Source organism: Manis javanica, chromosome 4 (genome assembly GCF_040802235.1).
Source record: "Manis javanica isolate MJ-LG chromosome 4, MJ_LKY, whole genome shotgun sequence".
Classification (NCBI taxonomy): Eukaryota; Metazoa; Chordata; class Mammalia; order Pholidota; family Manidae; genus Manis; species Manis javanica.
Window position 1 is genome coordinate 19,414,542 of NC_133159.1, and position 24,375 is coordinate 19,438,916.

The 24,375-nt window shown below is 40.2% G+C and overlaps 1 protein-coding gene and 1 long non-coding RNA gene across 3 annotated transcripts; one reads left to right on the forward strand and one right to left on the reverse strand.

Annotated features, from left to right (window-relative positions):
* Window positions 1–7,310: 7,310 nt before the first annotated feature.
* LOC118972339 (uncharacterized) lies at window positions 7,311–11,125 on the reverse strand. The gene is made up of 2 exons (XR_012130070.1): window positions 10,987–11,125; window positions 7,311–10,791 (listed from the first exon to the last, which is right to left on the reverse strand). It is a non-coding gene; the product is annotated as an uncharacterized lncRNA (long non-coding RNA).
* On the forward strand, window positions 10,861–18,818 carry PDIK1L (PDLIM1 interacting kinase 1 like). 2 transcript variants are annotated; one of them, XM_017663046.3, is made up of 3 exons: window positions 10,861–11,000; window positions 13,546–13,847; window positions 17,762–18,818. In XM_017663046.3, exons 2-3 carry the CDS (start codon window positions 13,563–13,565, stop codon window positions 18,500–18,502), a joined length of 1,026 nt encoding a protein of 341 aa, XP_017518535.1. In that variant the 5' UTR covers window positions 10,861–11,000; window positions 13,546–13,562; the 3' UTR covers window positions 18,503–18,818. The 2 variants fall into 2 exon arrangements, with proteins under 2 accessions (XP_017518535.1, XP_017518533.1); XM_017663044.3 differs by lacking the exon at window positions 10,861–11,000 and adding an exon at window positions 11,331–11,500.
* Window positions 18,819–24,375: the final 5,557 nt, after the last annotated feature.

Below are 24,375 nucleotides of genomic sequence, written 5' to 3' on the forward strand. Positions count from 1 at the left end.
AGGACAGTGGGAATCTCCTCCCAAAAACATATATATTTTTGAAAATACAACAAATACAACTAATCCTAAAAGAGAGACCAGAAGACACCTGACTACATCGACACGTGCGAGAGCCCAGCGCCTGGTGAAAGGGCACTATTTACAATAGCCAAGAATTGGAAGCAACCTAAATGTCCATCGATAAATGAATGGATAAAGAAGATGTGGTACATATACACAATGGAATACTACTCAGCCATAAGAAAAGGGCAAATCCTACCATTTGCAGCAACATGGATGGAGCTGGAGGGTATTATGCTCAGTGAAACAAGCCAAGCGGAGAAAGAGAAATACCAAATGATTTCACTCATCTGTGGAGTATAAGAACAAAGGAAAAACTGAAGGAACAAAATAGCAGCAGAATCACAAAACTCAAGAATGGACAAACAGGTACCAAAGGGAAAGGGACTGGGGAGGATGGGTGGGTAGGGAGGGATAAGGGAGGGGGAGAAAAAGGGGGGTATTAAGATTAGCATGCATGGGGGGGGTAGGAGAAAGGGGAGGGCTGTACAACACAGAGAAGACAAGTAGTGATTCTACAACATTTTGCTATGCTGATGGACAGTGACTATAAAGGGGTATATAGGGGGTACCTGGTATAGGGGAGAGCCTAGTAAACAAAATATTCATCATGTAAGTGTAGATTAATGATAAAAAAAAAAAGCAGTTCCTGTGTGGTGACCTCCAATGAGTTCTACACAATGATATAAAGGGCATATAAAAGTATAGGCATAGGGTCTGTTTGTTTTTATACAGAGGATCAAAGCCTAATTTGGCTACCCCGAAAATTAACTAAGATACGATATGAAGAAGAACTTCCAACATGAGCACTCTCCGGAAGACTCATGCCAGAAGATGACCATCAAAAAACCCCAACAAAGATCCATGCACTGCTACAGGTGTAGATGCACTCATCCCACCAGTTCCTGGACTTGCCATGGGAATGAAGGAGATATCTAAGCTGGCCTGTGCATACAGCAAAACAACAAATTTGACTGGATCTAAACTGTTGGAACTCAACCAAGAATTAGGAGAAGTGCAAATTGTAGTGCTCCATAATCTTACAACTACAGACTATTTACTGTTAAAAGAACATATGGGATGTGAACAGTCCCCAGGAATGGGTTGTTTTGATTTGTCTGATTTCTCTCAGACTGTTCAAGTTCAGTTGGACAATATTCACCATATTATAGATAAGTTTTCACAAATGCCTAAGGTGCCTAACTGGTTTTCTTGGTTTCACTGGAGATGGCTGGTAATTACAGGTATGCTTTGGTTACGTAACTGTACTCCTATTATGTTAATGTGTGTGTGCAATTTAATTAGTAGTTTAAAACCTATACATGCTAAAGTTACTCTACAAGAAGGTATGTCAAAGAAATAATCAATCTTCCCAGGTTTTCTTCCACCTGCTACTTCTATAGCTTTTCTTCTTCCTTCCTAATTATAACCCTTAAGTAGAATTCGTGCCTCATATCGAATTTACCAAGTATCATAATTCTTCCAAGTGGTAAAGACACCTCAAGACAAATGCTGGGCATAGAAGCCACAGGGCATAAAATATGCAAAGAAGTAAAAAGCTAACCTTTTCAAACAATAAGGCTTCTCTCTCACTTACCAACTTAACATTTCCCTGTATGGCCCCGGAAGATGACTGGTTAGCCAGAGACGGGTAAGATTCCTCAAGGGAGGAACAACCTAAGACAGGCACAGTCGCAGGGGGGCCATCAGGTGAGAAAATGGGGATCAACAGAGGTGAGGCTTAGAACCTCCCCCCACCTGTTCTGAGAGAAATCTGCTGCATCGTGGATGTTTTATTGCCCTTGTCTAGCTTGGATTAACACATAGTCTACATGCACACACCTGATCATCTACATTTGCTCTCTTACAACACTAAACTATGTTTTCTACCTTTATCTTGTATCTACCTACCACTTCAGCATTTTATTAAAAATAATAATAATAAAGAGAGAAATGTGGTATCCACATATAAATCAAGTATAAAAATCAAATGAATATTCATATTTGAACTGACTGTTTATAGTTCATAATGCATGATCAAAACCAAAAGCCTCTGTGATGACCGCCCTTGTAATGTTCACCATGTAACTTATTCACTATGTAAGAATTTGTTCTCCATGTAAGAACTTGTTCATTATGCTTCAGAAGATTGGAGACTGATGAAAATTAGGCTTGGGGTGGATTAATAATTGTGCATTGAGCATTGACCCCCCTATACAGAATTTTATTGTGGTTAACAACCATTTGATCAATAAATATGAGAGATGCCCTCACAAAAAAAAAAAAGTACACACTTCCAATTGTAAAATAAATAAGTAACCGGGATGTAATGTATAGCATAAGGAATATAGTCAAAATATTGTAACAACTTGGTATGGTGATAGCTGGTACCTAGAATTATCATGTATATAAATGTTAAATCACTGTGTTGTACACCTGAAACTAATGTAATACTGTGTGTCAACTACCCTTCAATAAAAAAAAATAAATAAAAATAAAAAAAAAAAACAAATAAAAATTAAAAAAAAGACTGAGTTCAGATCATTAATTCTTTGATGATTCTTGCTTCCCACCCCAAACCTCCAAACCCCAGATCCTGTGTCATCTCCTACCTGCCCTGAAATCTACTCCCCTTCTCCCTGATCACAGCCTAGTCCACACCACCACCATCTCTCACCTAGACCTTTGCAACTGACCTCCCCACATCCTCTCACCCACCCTTGATCATTCTCAGCCAGGCAGTTAAGAGATCCTTTAAACTGGAAAGCTGGTCATGTTTAAAATCTCTCCTTAAAATCCTCTGGTGATGGAAGGATGAATGGATAAACAAAATGTGGTGTATACCTACAAAGAAGATTGTTCAGTCTTAAAAATGAAGACATTCTTACACATGCCACATGAATTGAAGAACTGAAGACATTATGCTAAGTAAAGAAACCACAAACAAAAGGACAAATATTTTTATGTCATATAACATTTATATGAGTTACCTAAAACAGTCAAATTCATAGAGAGAAAGTACAATAGCAGGAAGAGGAAATGGAGAATTATTGTTTAATGGGTATAGAGTTTCAGTTTGGGAAGATTAAAAAGTTCTGGAGATGGATGGTGGTGATGGTTGCACAACAGTGTGATATATTTAATGCCACTGAACTGTACCTTTAACAACGATTAGTTTATGTCATGTATATTTTATTGCAATTTAAAAAAACCTTCAATGACTTCATCTCAGAATTCATTATATGGTCTACAAGGACCTCCAGGACCTGGCCCTTGCCTTGTGTTGGTGATTTAAGGCTGATCATCAAACCTCTTCCCCCTGGAATCTGGACCTATTAGGAAAAAAGAATGGGAATCAGATAGACAGATGAAGATAAGGGCTTTGTTACTGATAAAGTTGGGCTGGGGACAAGGCTTACATCTATAGCTACAACGGAGTTTCCTGGTACCTTCTTCCCTCCATTGCTTCCCCTAGCTCCTGCTTTAAACTTCCAATTCAGTCCTGGGCAGAGCGGCTGGTATGCATGTTCCTTTTGCCTACCTGCTCTTCCCTCCACTGCTCACTTAGCTAATTACTACTCATTGGTCATTTCTTAGCATAAATGTCACATGCTCAGAGAGGCCTTCCATGACCCATATGATCCATCTTATCTCCACTCCCTGCCTACTAACAAGCCTCATTGCCCCTGGAGCTTCTTCACAGCACTTTCCAGAGCTGTGTTTATGCATCTCTTCTCGTGATCACTTGTGGAAGGTGAGCTCTGGAAGAGCAGGCCCTGGGCATGTTCTGTCCATGACCACATCCCCGGTGTCTGGCACAGTGCCTCGCTCTTTGGTGCCCATACATGTTGGAGACTATTATATTCTCCTCTCAGGGAGAGTTCTGTACGCTGTTGGAAGGAAAATGTGGGTAAGGCTTTGGGGGTAGGAGGTCAGGGGGCAAGCCTGTTAACTTTCAGTGCCTCACTGAGTAGCAGGCTTCTCTGTTTTGCTATATGGGTTCTTCAGGTTTGTCCAGGGTCCAAATGCTCAGGACCATCGAGAAGCTAAGTGCCGTTACCTGGAGCCTCCTTCTCTGCCCTTCCCCCAAACAGCACTCAGCCCCTGCTCTAAATAGCTGTTGACCAAATACTCAAATGTCAATTTGATGAAGTATCCAAGTACCTCACTGTGACCCTCAAGTCTCAATTGAAATACCACCTCCTGTCAAAAGCTTTCCCAGACCCCCACTCCCCTTCACTTAAGAACACCGGGTTCACGTAAGCCCTTCTGGCACTAATCACACTGAACCTTCTTTTCCTGTTTAAGTGTGCATCTCCCCTTACAGAACAGTGAGGACCATGAGGGTGAGGACTTCCGTCTTCTTTTCTCTGCCTTTTCACCACCATTTAGCATAATTTCTTGCACATAGTAGGTACTCATTAAATAGGTTTTGACTTGATGAATAAAGCACTCACCATATGCCAGGCACTAGATGACTCCTCAGGACAGGGTATGTGTAGTGAAGTTTGCTAGCTGCCCCTCAGCCTCTGGATTTAAACCCATCAGTAAGACCCACCCTCCAGGACACAGAGCTTCATCAAGGAAGGGCTTACAACCCTAGGTGAGCCAATCAGGTCCAAAAGACTTAATTCCAGGACTATTGTTTGAGGAATGGAGTAGCTGACTTTCCCTGTCCTGCGGGATACACGCTTCTGAGGCTGAATCCCTAGCACAGCTGAGCACCTGGGCCCACAGAAGACCTGCTTGACATGAAGTCAGCAAGTGGAAGGCAGAACAAAGGAATCTGAGTTTTTAGCAATATGTGAGCTGCTGAATCAAAACCTTCCTGAAGCGAATATTCCCATCTCCATTCTTCTCTGGCACGTGTGCCAACCATTTCCTTTAAATCTGTTTGAGTTAGGTTTCTGCCCTTGTAACATGCAGCATCCAGAAGGGTCAAAGGCCACCCAAGCTCCAACATCTTAGCACCTGCTGAGGAGCTGAGGGAATCCTCAGTTTGGGATGCTCTTGGGACCTTGTCTTGCAGCCCTCAACTCCTCACTCACCATAGCTATCAGATGGGGGCACTCCTGTTCCTGTCACCAAGGGCAGCGGGTGTGGAACTTGGTCTCAATGACTAGCTGCTCCAGCTGTTCTCAATCCTCACTGAGGAGACAACTAGGAGCCACCCAAAGACAAAACAACTAAAATTGTACCTAACACGTGACCTTTTTGGGCTCCTGAATCATTTGTCTGGGGGCTGACTCAGAAATAAATATTTCCATCTTCCTGGTGTGAGCATAGTGGAGGTGTAGGATTGAAGAACAGAGTGTCGGAGCTGGAAGGATTCTTAGAGATGAGTTGGTCAGACCCCTGATTATGTAGATGGGGAAACTGAGGCCCAGAGCAGGGAGACTTGCTCATGGTCACACAGCATGTGTGATGTGTGATGTTTCTCACCCAGTACTCCCCTTAACGGAGTTTCTCCACCAGCCTTCTCCTGTAGAGATAGGGCTGGGTCTCCCTCAGCTTGGGAGGGGGCAGGGAACATTGACGGGGAGTCTCCTTGCTATGGCAAGGCAGGAGCTGCTCCCCCAGCCACTGGCAGGCCTGGTCCTTAACAACTTAGTAGCACTTTAACACCTGCGGCTGGTCCAGGGGGAGATGGCTTCAGAGGATACTATGTCTCTGATAAAGCATTGGTGATGCCTCCAAGAATTTCTACAGGAGAGAAATTCAGGGCCAGAAATCTGGTGGGAAGGAGACTAAGAGACTGGTCTTAAGCTGCATTTGCACAACAAGTCACCCATTACTTGATCAGGTTTCTTGATTTCCACACTCCTGATATTTTGAGCAGGATAATTCTTTGTTGTGGGGACTGACCTGTGCACTGTAGGATGGTTAATAGCATCCCTGGTCTGTACCTACGATGCTGGTAGCCCTACCCTCCCAGCTGTGATAACCAAAAATGTCCCCGACATCACCAAAATGTCCCCTGAAAGGTAAATCACCCAATTTGAGGACCACTGACTTAGCTGTATATATAACTGGCTGAAAAGGCATGATGGTGATTCTTCTAAAAGAAAAGGAGATAAAAGTATAAAGAGCCACATCTTCCTACAAGAAAAGATAATCATCAGAGGGACAGTGAACTCCAGGCAGAACTGTGAGCTTTCACCTTACCTTCCCACCTTCCCTCTCTGAACTGTTTTCTTCTCTTTCATGGCCCCCATTCCTACTTAGAAAAAAATTAATAAACTATCCAGGAAAAATTTAGTATTTGCATTCGTGCTAAAGTGAAAGAGTATGCAATGTTCACGAGAGGTTAAAAACACAAGCATTATACACTTAAGATGTGTAAAGTCTATCTCACAAAAATTGATTTAAAAACACATAGACATTGTATTCAGACCTGGGTTCAAGTCCCAATTGAGGTATTTTCTACCTGTGTGACTTGGACAAGTCCTCTCACCTCAGAGAAGCTCTGTTTCCTCAGTTGTAAAAGGGGAGTAGTAATAACATGTAGTTCACAGGATAACTATGCAGAGTAAATGAGATAATGTACAAACTGTACTTTGCACAGTGCCAGGCACAGTAGGCAATATGGATATTACCTATCATTTATTTACCTTTATATTATCTATTTATATTTATCTGTAGTTTATAGGTGAAATTGCTCCCTGATGACCTGCTTCCTGTGGACCCATTCTAACTAAAGGCATCTCTACCTGCCTCTTCCCATGCGACCCTTTGTTCAGGTAGGAAAAATTAGGTCCAGAAACAGCCATTCATGCAGCTTGGGAGTTTGGCTCCACCAGTGACTTATCAGGAACTTAAGTTACTGAGTTCCTCTAAGTCTGTATCCTCAGCTGTAAAATGTTATACTAATACTATTCACTTTGTAGGATTCTTGTGAGATTTATAAATAACGTTACTTTACATACACCTAGGAATGCAGACCCACCTTGAGGGCACAGCCGTGGCACCAACAGAAACGACCACGAGGGGGCAGAATTGCCACACTCAAGTTCCCACCTAGCCAAGACACTTACTTCATTTTTTGAGAATGGTTGTTAAACTTTTTATTATGGAAAATTTCAAACATACACAAAGGTAGAATAGTACAATGCACCTCATGTACTCAGCACCAGGTATCAACACCTATCAACATTTGGCAGTCTCCCTCCCTCTTTGTTGTGGCTGCTTGGGGAGTAGTATTTTAAAGCACATCCTACACCTCATTTAATTTTATCCGTAATACAATAGTGTTCAGTTCTAATCGAAAAAGGCTTTTATTTCCATAGGCACTATTGTCATCATCACACCAAACAAGAAAGAACAATAATTTCTTAATTTAACCTTATGAGTTCATATTCAAATCTCCTTGATTTATACCAAAGATGTCTTTTAACAGTTGGCTCACTTGAATCAGGATCCAAATAAGGTTTTTGCATCTGGCACGCATCTTGAGTTTTATGCTTTAGCATCTACCTTCCTGTTGCATTTTCATACCATAAATTTGTTGCAGAAATCAGGTCATTTGTCCTGTATAATGTGGCTGATTGTGATGTTTGTCTATCCTTAATGTTTCTGGTAAACAGATAATTAGATCTTGAATTGGGTAGTAACTCAGGCAAGAATATCTCATAATTTCTTAAAAACACCTCTTAGTGATTTTAAGAATGGTCAGTGGGTTCAATAGCTCAGCCTAAGCTCTTTATCACAATGTTCTACAACAATTTTTCATCCAATTGTTTAGCACCATTTCATGATCATTGCCTAGACTCATTCTTTCATTAGGGTTTGCAAAATTGTACTTTTCTAATCCTATAATTTCTTCTGCATTTATTAGTTGGAACTCATCTATAAAAATATAACTTTTTCTTATCTACTATTTAATTGCCTGCAATATAACTCAAGGAAAGCCCAGAAATGTTTATTTCCTTTTACTTATCAATCCTCAGAGCAAATTAGTTGATTCCCTGTAAAACTCCATTGGTAACAAATGTGTTATGTTCCTTAAGTATCATTAGTTATTGGATTTGTATGTATTTTACAATATATACAAATCTACTGAAGCCATTATTTTTCTTTTAATGCTCAAAGTGTTCCATCTTGGCCAGTGGGGCCTCTTTGTGTTGGTTCCTTAGTCATTTTACATGACCACAATAGTCTTTGATAGCTTCCTGACTTCCAGGGGTATAATATGATCCATCCCATCTTACCTGTTCCAGATCTGAAATCAACCTTCTATCTACAAAGGAGCCTTGATTTCTTTAATTTTTCATTTTTTAAAACTGGAAAATAGTATTTAGAAACCAAGTCTGTGCACCAGGGGTGTTCATTACTACTGGGTTGATCATTGCTTCTAAGGCCTTTTCAGCAAAGCTAGAAAATACATTTACGTAATTACTTTTTTGCTTTATTCTTAAATATATCTATCAAGTCCAAAAGCACAATATCAATATTACTAACAATAAAATTAATGAATGCAATTTAATATTTCTATGCAGTTCTAGTTGTCTTAGACTATGTCCCATTAAGGAGGTACAGTCAAAATATTTATAAAGCCACTTGCAATGATCTTCTGTGTAGTTATGCCATCAATCTGATATACAGATGGCTCATTGTTTTCCATTTGTTTTAAGTTTTGATGGAGCGCTTTATTCTTTTTATTTAACTTTGTTTTATAAATATGCAAAACATTCACAAGTTCCAAAATAATAACTGTATAATAAGGTAAGTTCAAAGAAGTCTCATTGCCATTCCTACCACTCCATCCCAAATATGAAACCACTTATAGAAGATTGGAGCTTATTCTTCCATTTTTTACTTTTAATTATAAAAAGTAATATATATTTGTATCTCCCCTTATACTTACATAGAAGATAGCATACTATAAACACTATTGTGCACCTTGCTTATTTCACTTAATCATATATATGGCCATCATTTCATATGAGTATGTTCATTAGTATATATAAGAAATCTTCCATATTATCTTTTTATAGCTGCACAGCATTCTACCCTATGTACATAGTATTATTAATTCTTCTAGTTCTTTGACATATACACAGCTTCCAGTACTTTCTATAAAAATAATACCATAATGAATAGCTTTATGAATACAGTTATTTCGTATTTTTGCCAATATATCACTAGGATAGATACCTAGAAGTTTAGGATTTGACCTTTACTTGGTGAAAGAGCATATGTAATGAGGTTATAGATTGCCTGATTTTCTTAATTAGACTTCCATCATTTTGCCTTCCAGCAATGCATGACAGTACTATCCTCAGGTGTATTTTGATACCTCATCAGACAGAGGTTGCAGATGAATCACAGACAAGGGGCCTGTCCCCAGGAACTCCCAGTCTATAGAAGGCCTATGGGCAAACAAATAATGATGTAAGGTAATATGCAGGGGGAGGTTGACTCTGAAGCTAATGAAGCTTAAGATTCAGTGTCCCTCACAGAGCTCCTTCCAAAACCCCAACCATTTTGTAATCTTTTTGCTAAAGAGGACACCCCAAATTATTTAAGCTTCAGGTTCCACAAGGTCTGAATCCACCTCACAAACTGTAGTCAGCCTATCCTTGGAGGTTATGGGGTGGATTTTAAGTCTCAGTTCTTCAGCCAGCTTGAGAGGAGGAATACCTATATTTAATGACTGAGACAAACAAAGGGAAAAGACTTCTCTAACCAAAAGATATCCCTTTTGCTAACTCTGATCAATTACCCACACAGGTCTGCACAAAGCCTTTGGTATTTTCCCCCTACCTTTAAGGGCAGAAACCAAGCTTTGACTGGCGTATTTTCAGCAGACAGATGAAGACTGGAACAAGGCACTATGGACAAAAATCTGAAGTTACAGAGCAGGTTTTTTGTTTTTGTTTGGGGATGGAGGTTTTACACCAAGGGAGTGGGAATCCAAGGCAGGCACCCCCCCCCAAAAGAAAGCCAGACATTTTTTCGGTCAAATAAGGAAGAGGTCTGTTTCCTCACCTGTAAAAACAGGGTTGATAATAAAGCCTGTCCCTTGTGGATTAGGATTAAGAGCAATAATTTAAAGACCTAACCCAGTGCTGGTCTCTCTGGAGAAGGTCCATAAATGGAGGGCAGAAAATAAAATGGGTCATTGGTTGATCTTTGACGGCAGTGACAGGGATTCTTTGAAATGGTGTCTCATACAGCACTGGGAGGAGGAACAACCACTTTACTGACAAATAATAGATGCAGAATAAATAGGTGAAGAAGGAATGATCGGTTCTGGCTGGTGCTTCCTGATCTGTGTAACTGAAGGACCGATCGGTGCGGGTCTCTGAGTAACTGGCAGTCCGGGGCTGGCTGTCAGGAAATGCGTGCCGGGATCCGACAAACCACTGACGGGTGGCCCAAAGACCGGCTGACAGTCGGGCCGCGAGGGAACAGCTGTCTTCGCTGTCAATCCCGGCCCCGGCTCGCCCCGACCGCCGCCCCTCTGATGGGCGCCGACTGGATCCCGACTCCCCACGAGGAGCCAGTGAGCGCGGCCGCCCGGCCGGCTGTGCGCGGGCGGTAGCGGCTGGGTGCCGGCGCCTCCGCCCCTTCCTCCCAGCGCCCGGCGGGCGCCGCCGACTCCCGGCGGCCGCTGCCCGGGAACAATGAGGTGCCGGCTTCTTTAAGGGAGATACCACCGCGCCGGCGGGGCAGGGGACGGCGTCTTCCCAGATGATCGCACCCAGTCCCGCGCCGCCGCCGCCTCAGCAACTGCACCGCCCGCAAACATGGCTCAGTGACTCTGACAAAAGGTGCAGCCTCCCTCCCGGCAGGGTGGACGCCGGGCCTCCCAACCCCGGCCGCACCTCCCCGCGGAGCGCCGAGAGAGCACCGCGTCCCGCAAGCACCCTAAGCCCGAGCCGAAGAAGATGCACCAGGCGTTCCACCCCAGCGGCCCCAGCACACCTGCCCGCGGCTCTGTAGGTCGGAGGGGGGCGGGGAGGTGGAAGGGAGACCGCCGGGCGCGCGCTCCCCCAGGCCCGGACTTGCTGCTGCAGACCATCCCGGGAACCGCAGGCCGCGCGCGCCTCCTGCGGCTGGAGGCCAACCGAGCCCCGGGCGTGGAGTGGCCTCCCGACTCCGCGGTCCGGCTACCCCCTGCGGGGAGGGGCTAGAGCGATGCGTTCGGGAGCGCGCACACCTTCTGCAACTCCTGGCTCCTGAAAGCCGCGGGCAAGGGAGGAGGCCGGCGGAGCGCCGGGAGCGCGCCCAATAGGGAAGGCGCACGGCGTCCAGGCTTGCGCTACGGAAAGCCGGAGAGGGGCGGGACCGCGAGGCGTCAGGGGGTGTGTCAGCGCGCACCACGGGGGCGCGCGCCAGCTTCTGACTGGCGGCCGCCGCGGCCGAGGCCCGAGCTGCGTGATAATGGCGGCCTGCAGAGCCCGTGAGAGGGAGAAGCGGCGGCGGTGGCTACCCTGAGGTAAAATCTGGTGCTAAGGCTTGGCAGAGTCCCTGCTGCAGAGCCGAGGAGCCCTGCGTGTGCCTCACTTCCCAGGAGGCCTGTCAAAGACCTGTCAGCGGAGTCATCCTAAGGAAGGCCCCGCGCTCCCCAGGCCTCGGGCCCCAGCCGCGGCCTCCTCATATGCCCGCGGCCTCCTCCCCAGGCCCCGGGCCTCGGCCGCCAGCCCGTAGTTGTTGGGGCAGCTGCAGGACTGACTCCCCGGGGTGAAGGGCCTCGGGGGGATCCGCTCCGGGTTTCATAGGGACGCGGCCGGGGAGGGGGAGGGCCGGATACTTGACCAATGAGCTGCCGCGTCGGGCAACACCTCTGCCCGGGACGGGCCCTTCGCGGGCATCAGCAGGTGTACGGCCTGCCCGCCCGCGTCGAAACACTGAATTAGCACTGCAGGCTTGAGGGCCCGGGAAATGCCGTCGTAAGTCACTTAGCACACAGGACGCGTCACAGTGCCGTGTTTTGACCCAGGGTCTCAAGGATTTCATAAAGCACACACCCTCCCCCTTATTCAGGTGCTCTTTCGTATGGGGATGTGGGACGGCTTGAAAGACACAGGTCACTTTGAGATGGGTAGTGATTGGCGGTCCGCAGAGAGCAGGCAAGAATGTCTACTGTGTAGTTGTGGCAGAGGATCTGCGGCAGGAAATCAGACACTGGGAAACACAGTAGGACTTGGAAGGGTGGGTGTCCAATTAGAGGAAGTGGGACTAAGAAGCAATCTCAGAAGGTTTCATTTTCTTTTAAATCTAGCCTATGGACCTGACATAGCTGTTCTCAATTTTTCAGGCTCTAGCGTCAGTGGCTTTTGTTGTCCCCGCAAACCGTACAATATAAAAATTGTACAATCTTAGTTTACTTTTCTTGCCCATGGTGACAATCTACAAATGAGAATTTGTTCCTGAAGCTCGATAAAATATCGACATTCATTGGAGATTGAAGAGGCACACTTTAGATTTTCTTGATTCGACACATGAGCACTTCTGTGTAGGGCCTTTGCTCCTGCCTATAGGTAATTTATCAAGTTGAGTTCCCAGGTCTGTCAGAGACCCCTGTCACATGGAGGACAGTTTTTGTTGGCAAAAATGACAGATCTGAAGCTGTTGTTCAACAACCACAGAAAGGTAGCCGTATTCTAAGTAGCTTACTTTATTTTTATTTATTTTTTTTAGCTTACTTTATTTTTAAAGGAACATTTTTCCCTACAAACTTTATTTTCATTTATTTAGCAAGAAATACGGACAAAACATTAAATTAAAATTAGTAAACTAAAATAGAAAATTAAAATGGGAGCATACACACTTTGACTGTTTACTTTTAAATAATAAATATGACTACACATTTTCAGTTTATACATGACCTGGTTCACTTTCAGTCCCAAAGTATAAACCAGGTGTTTGTATTTCTAACTGTGAGGGTCTTCTGTATTTGCTGTTTTTATGACCTGATTTTTATTTGTGTGTCAATTTTAAGGAGAAGCTGGAGTTTTGTTTGTTTTTTCATGATCTAAATAAGAATGCTGAATTTTGGGGTTTACTTTTAACAGTGATGTTTTGAAGTGGTTCGTGTAAGAGGCAGTATAGTGTAGTGATTAAAATTAGGGATGTTGTCCGGTAAGTAAAGAAAAAAAAAAAAATTAGGGATGTCAGAGCCAGATGTCCTGGTTTCAAATCCAGGTCCACCAGTTACCAGCTCTTTGACCTTGGGCATGTTGCCTAAACTCTCCATGCTTTAGTTTCCTCATCTGTAAAATGACCATAATAGTACCTAACTAATAACACTGTTGTGAGGATTAAGGGAATTTAATATTGTAAAGTGCTTAGAGCAGTCCCTGATACATGGTAACTGTTAGCTACTTTACTATTATTATTTAAATATTTGGATTTGCCCAAGGTATAGCAAATATCTTTCAAGCACTGCAAACAGACAGATAGTAACTGTATCATACAAAGAAGAAATACAAACCAGTAAGCATAGTTAATTTCAGCAGAGCACTTTGTTGATTTTTCCAGAAACTTTGACCTTGAAGATGGTGAGTAGCCAGCCGAAGTACGATCTAATACGGGAGGTAGGCCGAGGTAGTTACGGTGTTGTGTATGAAGCAGTCATCAGAAAGACTTCTGCACGGGTGGCAGTGAAGAAAATTCGATGCCATGCACCTGAAAATGTCGAACTAGCCCTGCGTGAGTTCTGGGCACTAAGCAGTATCAAGAGCCAACATCCAAATGTGATTCACTTGGAGGAATGCATCCTACAAAAAGATGGGATGGTGCAAAAGATGTCCCACGGCTCTAATTCTTCCCTTTATCTGCAGGTATGTGTGGTTGAATGGGAAATAGAAATGATTTGAACATAGCATTCATTGGTCAGCAAGAAGAGAAATGAAAGAGTCAGATGAACTTCTACTTTTAAATGTGGGTGTTTGTATAGGAGTAGATGGGGTCTACCAAGAATTGAGTAGATGTTTGCTGTAAAACAAGGTTTTATTTAAACCTGTTATGCAAATACCTAAATATAACATAAGCCACCTGTTAAGCTGTGAAATGTGCCAGTCTGCATAGGAATAGGGCAACATGGGAGCTAGAGAAGTGAATGAGACTAGAGTCTATTAGTTCACTTATTTGAAATCAATTTTTTTTGGAACTGAATACAAGAAAAGGAAAAACTCCACAACCAATAGCAGTACCCATAGGTAATTAGGCATCTCTAACAAATCACTGGTTTGAATATAAGCTTCTGCTGTTTGGGAGTGTTATGTGGTTTCTTAACCAAGCAATTCCAGTTAGTTCTCATGAAGTAAGTGGCTTAGCACTTGAATGTTATTAACAGTGCTAATAGCTAATGTTTGGGCTCCTACTCAGTTCCATGCTCTGTGCTAAGAGTTGTAAAGGCACTTGCTCAGAACAATCCTATGAGGAAAGTATTATTATCATTAAAAATGAAGAAACTGAGGCTTAGAATAGATAATGTATTTATCCAAAGTCACATGCTAGCAAGTAGCAGAATTGGGAGCTGAACACTAGATTATCTGACAGCTAGAACTTGTGCTCTCTTAACCTCCAAATTACTCTTTTGTAGACCTAAGGAGAACATTGACCAAGGAAAACAAAAGCTTTTTTTTTTTTTCAGTCGACTTCTGCCTAGAAATCAAAATCTTTAGTAGCTCTATACTTGCTGAAGAAAAAACATACTTAAGAAATAGGTGGTTAAAGGCCATAGCAAAATTTCTTAAGTCCAATCATTCTTGGAAAAGGAAACAACTTGGGTCTAAATTCAGAATTTACCATCAGGGTACAAAAGTCTGTTTTTAAAACAACAAAAATTTTCAGATAGGAACAACAAAGAAAACATTAATCTGTATAATCAGAAACTTGGAATTCCGTTTTATTGTGTGGTGAACTAACACCAATATATGTTTATATTGTAGTTCAGCATGCTATGCCCTGAAGTTTTCTTTTTTTAAACAGTGACTATAAAACACAACTGTCTAGCCTTTACTAGATTTATTGTTACTTTTCTAAAAATGCTTATTATGTAAGTTACACTAATAGAAAATAGTAGAAACTGTTCTTACTACATTTCCTCTTAAAAGTGGGTAGAACCTTGTTGAACTTTGCATTGAATTTTAGAGACTAAGATGCATAATCTCTTAAGTACTACAAATGCAGAAATTTGAAATATGATTTAGTGCTGGTGGTGTCCTTGAGTCCTGTTCGAGCAACCTTTATAGTAACTAAGCATTAGCTGGTCTTAACCGAGGCTTTAAGATGTAAAGTATTTCCAGACTTGATTCGGTATGTGAATCACCTTTTTTGTTTAGTAATCTCTTTTATCTTTTAAAGCCTGATAGACCTGCATTTGACTTGTGTCACTTTTGCTAGCTGTATGTGTGACGAGTTAAATAATCCAACTTTTTTCAGAATCTGTGTCTTTTCTATGTAAATTCCTATGTAAAATAGAAATAATTTTTTGCCTTCCATGTGACTTGTCAAAATTAGAGATGATGCAGATACAATACTTGGCACATAGGAAGTACTCAGTTATGTGTAGCTCTATTAAAATTGTCTTTTCTGTGGATTTATTTAGTTAAGCAGACATTCACGACCACATTTAGCAAGTACCTTCCCTAAATTTACATCTAGTAAAGACAACTAAATAAATCTTTAGTGTGACTTCAGAGCCCCTTTGCATGGTCTTCTCCATTCTCTACACAAATTTTTTTCCTCCATGTTTTTTTAGATACCTTCCTTGTTCTCAGAATGATTAAGTCAGCTCCTGATAACTAAACAACTCACCTAGAAGAAAATGTAAAACAATTAACAAAGGACACAATCTCATGCATGGCAATTTAGTGGCCAGTCTGTATACTTGGGATAAGTGTCATGAGTGAAAAGCATATAATAGGGAACCCGACATAATCCTGAGGTTCAGGAATTAGGGGCTGTTTCAACTGAAACTTGTAAAGAGGAGTTAACCCGTGAGTGAGAAAACTTCCCAGGCAGAAAGAACTGTACACAAATGTCTTGAAGCCAAAAGCATGAGGTGTTCTAAGAATTAAAAGAAGACAGTAAGATTATAGTGTGTGGGGATAATTGTTTTAGGTGATGCTAGAAAGATCAGTGGGGGTCAGGGCACACAGGATCCCATACCCATGTTATAACTTAGACTGTATCCTAAGATAATGGGGAAGCTATTGAAGCACTTCAGGCAGGAGAACCAATGGCTCACACGTGACAGTAAGCACATTGGGCTCTGTAGTTGTGTAGCTCTCAACCAGGGGCCCTCATACTATATCCCTCAGCTTGTTTTTCTGTGGCCTGGATGCCAAAAAAAATCTTTATATTTTTAAAGAATTGTTTTTTAAAAAAAGAGAAAGAAAAGGAAGAAGAATATGGAACTGAGACCTTATGTGGCTTGTCAAGCCTAAAATATTTACTATCTGGCCTTACTCTAAACCATTCTTTGGATGCTGGGAGACTCCATGTTGCTCAAAGCTACTTAGGAAGTTTGCTTTTGAGAGTAAAGACAGAAGAAGAGAGGAAATGAAGTAAGAGTGATGGTGCTTGTCTTTAATCTCAGCATATTTGGCAACAGTGCACCTGCTAAATAATAGTGGGATCTGTACCTTTCTATCTTTCATTTTCTGTCTCACTAGAAAACACATGCAATAAGAAAGATGCATGCAAAAGAGACATCTGCAGACCATTGCAATTACTGCTGTTTGCCATGGGGTGAGATGACATGGAGAGGTGTTCTTTGCTTACCAAAATGACAAGAAGTACCAGTAGATTTAAGTGTAAAATTAGCAGTCCACTATTTCACAACTCTTCAGCTTTCCTACTGAATTTTAGTTCAATCCATGTGTCTAAAAAGGATTCCATAGGACAAATGCTTTCAAAGCACTTATATGTCTATATTTTAGAATGGTAGTTCATGTTCAATGAAGTAATTAATATTCTTGAATTTCAGGTAATAGAAGAGTTGCAATTAGATAATGGTAACAAAACAGTGATTCTAGGTTTTCATCTTATATCAAAGAAATAAACTCAGATTTGAATTTTTATATCAAATTCAAATAAGACTTTTATACCTTGGTTTTTAGAAGTCATCCAGTGATAGAGATTGCCTACATATTTGCATTCTGCCTGTATAAGTTTATGAAGTAATGATATCAGCCTTTATCAGTGACCACAGGAGAACTTCATTTCTGTAACAACTAGTTGTTCCTTGACCATTTTTCTCTCAATTTCATAGATTATGTTGATAGTATATATGCAATGAGTAGAAAGTTTCATTTTGAATAGAATTTACTAATTGATGTTTATATCCCAGCTGGCAATCTCCCAGGTCTAGCTGCTTAAACCGATCTTTCATGAAGCTGTTAGCTAGGTGGGTAGAGTTTAACTTCATTGACATATGCAGAAAATGTGTAGCCAGTTGGACACTTTGCAAAACAAAGCTGCTTTGAAACAAGTTTTTACGTCTTGCTTTGGAGATTTAGTGTGTATTCATTAGCGACAAAGTGACAGTTTGAAGTACTAAGTACTGAAGTTTAAAACAAAATGCATATATGAAAGCACTGAACAATAAAATATTCATAGAATTTCCATTTAAAATTGGAGACTAACTTAACCAGTTACCACTAACTTATCCAGTTACTCTTTTTAATAGCTAAATTATATAAATTATGCCAGTGATTGTAATCTGGTTTTTTTCGCCTTCTTACAGCTTGTAGAGACTTCATTAAAAGGAGAAATTGCCTTTGATCCCAGAAGCGCCTATTACTTGTGGTTTGTGATGGATTTTTGTGATGGAGGAGATATGAATGAATATCTGTTGTCCAGGAAACCTAATCGTAAAACTAACACCAGCTTCATGCTCCAGCTGAGCAGTGCCCTGGCTTTCTTGCATAAAAACCAGATCATCCACCGAGATCTTAAGCCTGATAACATCCTGATTTCTCAAAGTAGGATGGATACCAGTGACTTGGAACCCACACTCAAAGTGGCAGATTTTGGTCTCAGTAAAGTTTGTTCAGCCTCTGGGCAGAACCCAGAAGAACCTGTCAGTGTAAACAAGTGTTTCCTTTCCACAGCATGTGGAACAGATTTCTACATGGCTCCTGAAGTGTGGGAGGGACATTATACAGCAAAAGCTGACATCTTTGCTCTGGGGATTATCATCTGGGCAATGCTGGAAAGAATCACATTCATAGACACAGAGACAAAGAAGGAACTCTTGGGGAGTTATGTCAAACAAGGAACTGAGATTGTGCCTGTTGGGGAGGCGCTTCTGGAAAATCCCAAAATGGAACTTCTCATTCCTGTGAAGAAAAAGTCTATGAATGGGCGAATGAAACAACTGATTAAGGAAATGCTGGCTGCAAACCCTCAGGATCGTCCAGATGCTTTTGAACTAGAACTCAGATTAGTACAAATTGCATTTAAAGATAGCAGCTGGGAAACGTGACACATATATTATTTGCAAATATCTTGGATGATATATGCTGCTTCTGTTTTAGCAGTGATGCAACATAATGTGGCTGAAAAAGAATATAAAAAGCTAAACTCCGCCTTCTAAGGGTTTAGATTTTATTGTGGGGTGTTTTTTTTCCTTGTTTTTCTTAAGTCCAGGCGGGCCATTTTGTCAGTATGTTTTAAATGTGTATTACCAATGTGGGTGTAAATTTTTTTAAATGGTCATTGGTAGAAGTTTGGCAGGAACATCCTCAAGAGCCAAGAAGAAAAGAGCATCCAATTTTCTGGAAATATGTCTCCAAGTATTTTAGACATTCCTTGTCAGTATTAGGAATTTCCTTGGAAAAAGAGGTTTGCATGCTGGTAATGCAACCTTGGAGCTTTGTAAAGGAAACATATATGTATATATTTATGTATATGTAAGTATGTGAATGTGTGCATTTTGCATTCCATATGAAGAAAATGCCAGTTCTGTTTAAATTATTTGATGTAGGTTTGGGTTTTTGAGATTTGCTGGTGAAATCAGTGATGAAAAATGTAAGAACCTTCCTTCATCTTCTTACCCTCTCCCTCCTTCTAATGAAACCATCCTACATTTTTTTTATTTTTGTAATATTGTACAACCTTTTTTCAAGCCATCATTTTGGAGGGTCTAAAATTATATGATTAAACAGGAATGAAATGAAATGATCCAAAGCTGCTGAAGTATGTTTGAGCCCCCCAGTGCCTGATAGCTGCCAGGGGTGGAGTTAGACATGCAGTCATGGTTGCAGGTTGGCAAGGACGGTGATGATTCAGTCATACCTTCTTTAGGTAACCAGGTTGGCAAGGACGGTGATGATTCAGTCATACCTTCTTTAGGTAACCAGGCATAAAATTAACCAATTAAACCACTGCATTGGACATGTCTGCACTTGAGCATCTGTAATCTGATATAAAGCTGAACACAGGATTCTTCTGTTTCTGGAAACTTTGCTATATATGAACTATGGTACTTGATATGTTAGTTTTTTATTTGAAGACTTTGTCTAAGCCTTAGCATAAAGTCAAAGAAACCAAATGAGCTCTACCCTCACATTGTCTGCCCTGTAATGGTCTCTTGTTTAATCACTGGATTCCTTTTGTTTTGGCACTAATGCTGTTTTATCTAATTTGACACAGTAATGGTAGTGATATGGTTGTATTAAATGTTGATGACCTTTTTCTAAAGTGGGAGATGATACCTATACAGTGATAAATGGGTAAAGTACTGTGGCATCAACTATATCTTTAAGTAGAAATGTCACTGATTTTATACAATCACTTGGTAGGGTCTATGTCAAAAACTGATAGACCTTTATTCTTTTGAAGTGAGTTTGATTTTAACCCTATCTGGTTGTCTCAAATTTGTTTTTCTATAAATGCAGGTAGTTAAAATCTAAGGAAACCAAGTTTTCCTAAAACAGCCTTTAAGATTCAATAGACTTTAAAACCATTGTATCTAGGTTAATCTTTATAAAGCACTAGAATCTTTGGTTAAAAGCAAAAAACAGTATTTAAATCATTAATAGTTTACATAGTCTTTCGAACTCTGAACTTCCACAGCTTTTGGAATATTGCTATCATAATTTTTTCCTTATTTAAAATGTGTTCAGGGGACTATAGAAGGTGAAAAAGCACAAAAAAATTAGAATATGCAAAATTTCTGAACTGTATTACTTGGTCTGGAAGTTTAAAATTTAAACTCAAAGGTTTTACTGAAGTAAACCTTTTAAAATAAAATTGTGTACTTTTGACATTTTCAAGCTAATAATGTAAAAATTCTTTTGGAAATCAGAGATGGAAATACACTGGAACCTCTTGATAATTGACCCTCTGGATCACCAAATTAGTATAACACAGATCTGGCCACGGGAATTGAATTACTGTAAGTAAAAAGTATCATTTTAATGTCCCATCAATAACATGGCACTTCAGCAGAGATTCATGATGATTCAGGAGATGGTATGCCCATGTGTCATTTGCTCTTCAAATAAATATCTGTGCTTGTAGCCATGGCTTCCTAAGCACACAGTTTTTCATCCTGCCTCACTTAAAATAGTTAATGATTATCACTATTTTTAAAGATTTTAACCTGTGAAGCAGACTTCTTTCACTGGCAGTAAGAGTGTGAAGTGATCAGGAAATTCCTTTTGGAATTTTATCAAGTCCTTGTATTCTAAAATAACCTTATGATACCAAGCAAAATAAATAGTAAATTATTTGTGTTTATTTGTTCTTTCAGTCAGGAGGTATTAAGTACCTACTATGTGCTCAGCACTAAAAGTCAGTTGATAAATGACAGTTTAACAGTGGCTTAAAGCCACAGGTCTTTTCCAGCTGGAGTAAGAAATAAAAGATGATTAGTGATACTTGGAAATTCCTGGGTATTTGCTAGAGGAAAAATGAAAGCAAAAATTTGTGCACAGTGCCTTGCCCATAATAGGTACTCAATAAACAATTATTATTCGTAGAGTCTCTTGCCATAATTTATAGTGTTTTACAAAATTTGTCTTAATTTTAAAAAGACCAAATATTTCAAATAAGCTTATAGGCAGCTGTGGCCAGTTAAAATATGGGGTTGTACAGTTAGTTCCTAGAATGTTATTTTGCACTAGTTGTCACTTAGAAAGATGGGGTTGCTGTAGATTTTTGGTGCTAAGGGATACTTTGTCATTATGATAAAGTAAGTGTTAAGTGTTGATAAATAGCACACTGAATAGTTATTTATGCTGGTCTGTTTTTTCCTCTATTGTTGTTTTAATTGTAAAATGTTTATCAATCAAACTATTGTAGCAGCTACAAAATAATTCACCAGCATGACAAAATGGTCAAAAAATAAGTCATCAGCACTTCAAAAATGAAAGCAACTTTTGAAATTTTCTTTTAAAATTATTAAATATATTTTATGAAGAATTTATAGAAGGGGGAAATTATTGTAATTTATTGTTCATGACTGCTTTTTTTTTAATAAAGTGAGTTTCAACAACAAAAAAATTCTACATTGTTGCTTTGGTGGGTCTGAGTAGTTCTGTCATGCTTTGCTTCATGAACATAAAATAGAGGGTATAAAATTCAAAACTGTCATTTTCAGCCTTATCAAATGAAATTTTCTGTAATAGAAGCTTTTACTGAGGAAAAGATGATTGAATCATATGAGTTTTAGCATTTCAAGTTCTCTAAAAATTTAATGCTTACTATCTTGCCATATTTATCAGGAAAATTTGTATTGCCCAAAATAAGTGACTTTTTTTTAATTCATCCTTCTATCTTGTTATGCTGAGGATGCATCCCAGACTCAAAATGAAGTACAGCAAACATATTAAAGCCATGTGCTTTTTCAATCTATAACTTGACCATGGTTTCCCTTGCATTAAGTCATCTGGGCCCCTTTTTTTTAAATGTTTCATCATGTATGCCTTCCCCAGAATAAACAGTACTAAGAATACTGTGCACTTAGTGGTCCAATGGAACAGCAGTGGGGGAAATGGGAGACAAAACATTAACTCTATATGTGATTGAGCAGCAAATAGGAAAGCAGGCATCAAGAATTGTGGCTGCTTCTGACAGCTCCTGGGGTGGCAACTTCTGCTGCTTCTTTAGAGATTTTTATTACATTGTAAATATTTGTTTTTACCAGCCTTTTGAAATGCTTTGCAGTTTACAAAGTGCCTTCACATGGTTTTTACGTATCTTTTCAGTGGATTTTACTTAAAATAGGGCTGATTTCTTGATGGGGAAATTAGTAGTAACTCCAGTTAGTGAGGGTGAGGGTTTTACCCCACGGGATTTCAGTGCCTAATCTTTGACTCCAGTTGGACTTTTCTCTAGCAACAAAGCTTTATCTTTCTCACTGAAGGGGTGATCCTTGGTTGTTTTGGCCTTTTCTTTAAATTCAAATGTTGCTCTTTTAGTCGACCAATCATAGATGTTCTTTAAAGTGCAGTGTAATGACAGACAGTTGGTTTGTGGTTAGATAATAACTCCTACTTGAGAAAACTTACCAGCCACACCTCCTGAGGGCAAAGTGCGTCTTTTAAAGGCAATACTTTCCCTTTTGCAATGATTTTTCATTGGTTAGAAGAGAAATATTAAAAAGAAAAAAAAAGACGTCTGGGCTTTTGACTTCACTCTTTCATTTCCTGTTCAGCTCTAGTATTTCAAGCTTAGCTTGTTCTGAGCAGAAGTTAGGCAACTTAATATTACCTAAGGCATCCTGGCTTAGTGGGAGGAGCACAGGCTTTAGTGTAGCAGATCTCACTGAATACTAGTTTTTGCAAATACCTACATAATATGGGGGCATTGGGTGGACAATTCTGAGCCTCAGTTCCCCTTTCTATAAAATGGAGATGATGACAGTTACATTTCAGCTTTGTTTTAAGGGTTCGAGATAATAAAGTGCTTGGCATACTGCCTGGCACATTTAAGTTCTCAAATGGTAGCCATTGTTACTGTGTTCTGATTTTAACAGTATGTTGAATGAATGGATTCCCAGTGAACCAATCTTCAGTTATAGCTTTAATTATTCTCCTCTTTGAAAGAATCTGATGAAGGCATCCTCTCCTCGGGAAAATGTTTGCCTATAATTTCAGGGAATTTATGGAAGTCCCCCTGGACCCCAAGCTAAAAGACCCTGAGGGCTCCTTTGAGTACTCTGTACTAAAGCTCCTAAGTCCAAAGTGGGCTGTACATGAGGAGACTTCTCAAGTACTTACACTTTTTTATTTCTTGACCTGGGTGCTGGTTAGACAGGTGTGTTTACTTTGTAAAAATGCAACAAGCTGCACTTACAATTTTTATTCTTTTCTCTAGGTATTCATGTTTCAGTAAAAATTGTATGTTTAAAAAACATGTGCTTTGCATTTTATTAAAAATAAAAATAATAATAATAATAAAGGGAGAAATGTGGGATCCATATATAAATCAAGTATAAAAATCAAACGAATATTCATATTTGACCTGATTGTTTATAGTTCATAATGCATGATCAAAACCAAAAGTTTCTGTGATGACTGCCCTTGTACTGTTCACCGTGTAAGAACTTATTCACCACGTAAGAATTTGTTCACCATGTAAGAACTTGTTCGTTATGCTTCAGAAGATTGGAGACTGACGAGAATTAGGCTTGAGATGGATTAATGATTGTACATTGAGCATTGACTCCCCTATACAGAATTTTATTGTTGTTAACAACCATTTGATCAATAAATATGAGAGATGCCCTCTCAAAAAAAAAAAACATGTGCTTTGGGGCTGGACACTACCATGCCAGCTTTGTTAGAGGCAGAAGAAAAGGACAAATACTTTGAAATCAGACACTTCATCTTCCTGTTACTAGCTGTGTGACTTTCATGAGTGCCCTAACCTCTCAAATCCAGTTTGTCATGTGTATAAAATAGAGATGATACCTGACTTGGAGCACTGTGAAGATGAAGTGAGATGATGCATGTAGAAATGCATGGCACGCTCAACAAATGATTGCTTCCCACTCCCTTTGGAGGACTCATAGGGAATGACTCTGAGCTGCTTTTATTGCTAATTTATATCCCTGCTAGATAATAGTTTTTCTATTTAATTTAGCTTATATTTTTCCACAATTATTTGAAAAATATATTCCATTACTATAATGTCCTGCCTGGCTCTTTGCCCTGCACAGGTCTACTTCTTGCCTAACAACCCCTTGGCTCAGTTTTTCCTCTTTCTATTTGCTAACAGTGTGACAGTGATTCAGAATACCTGCTGTCTCTCTGACGCAGACTACCATGCCTGGAAATTTGGAGAGTACCAATAAGTGCCAGATACTACAATAACATGCCATTTCTCCTAACTTTGGGTAGAAGGCAGGGA

Bases quoted from the DNA above. Each gene is read 5' to 3' on its own strand.
- PDIK1L (XM_017663046.3), top strand. From the start codon at position 13,563: ATGGTGAGTAGCCAGCCGAAGTACGATCTAATACGGGAGGTAGGCCGA. The intron at 13,848-17,761 runs GTATGTGTGGTT...GCCTTCTTACAG, and splicing joins ATTCTTCCCTTTATCTGCAG to CTTGTAGAGACTTCATTAAA.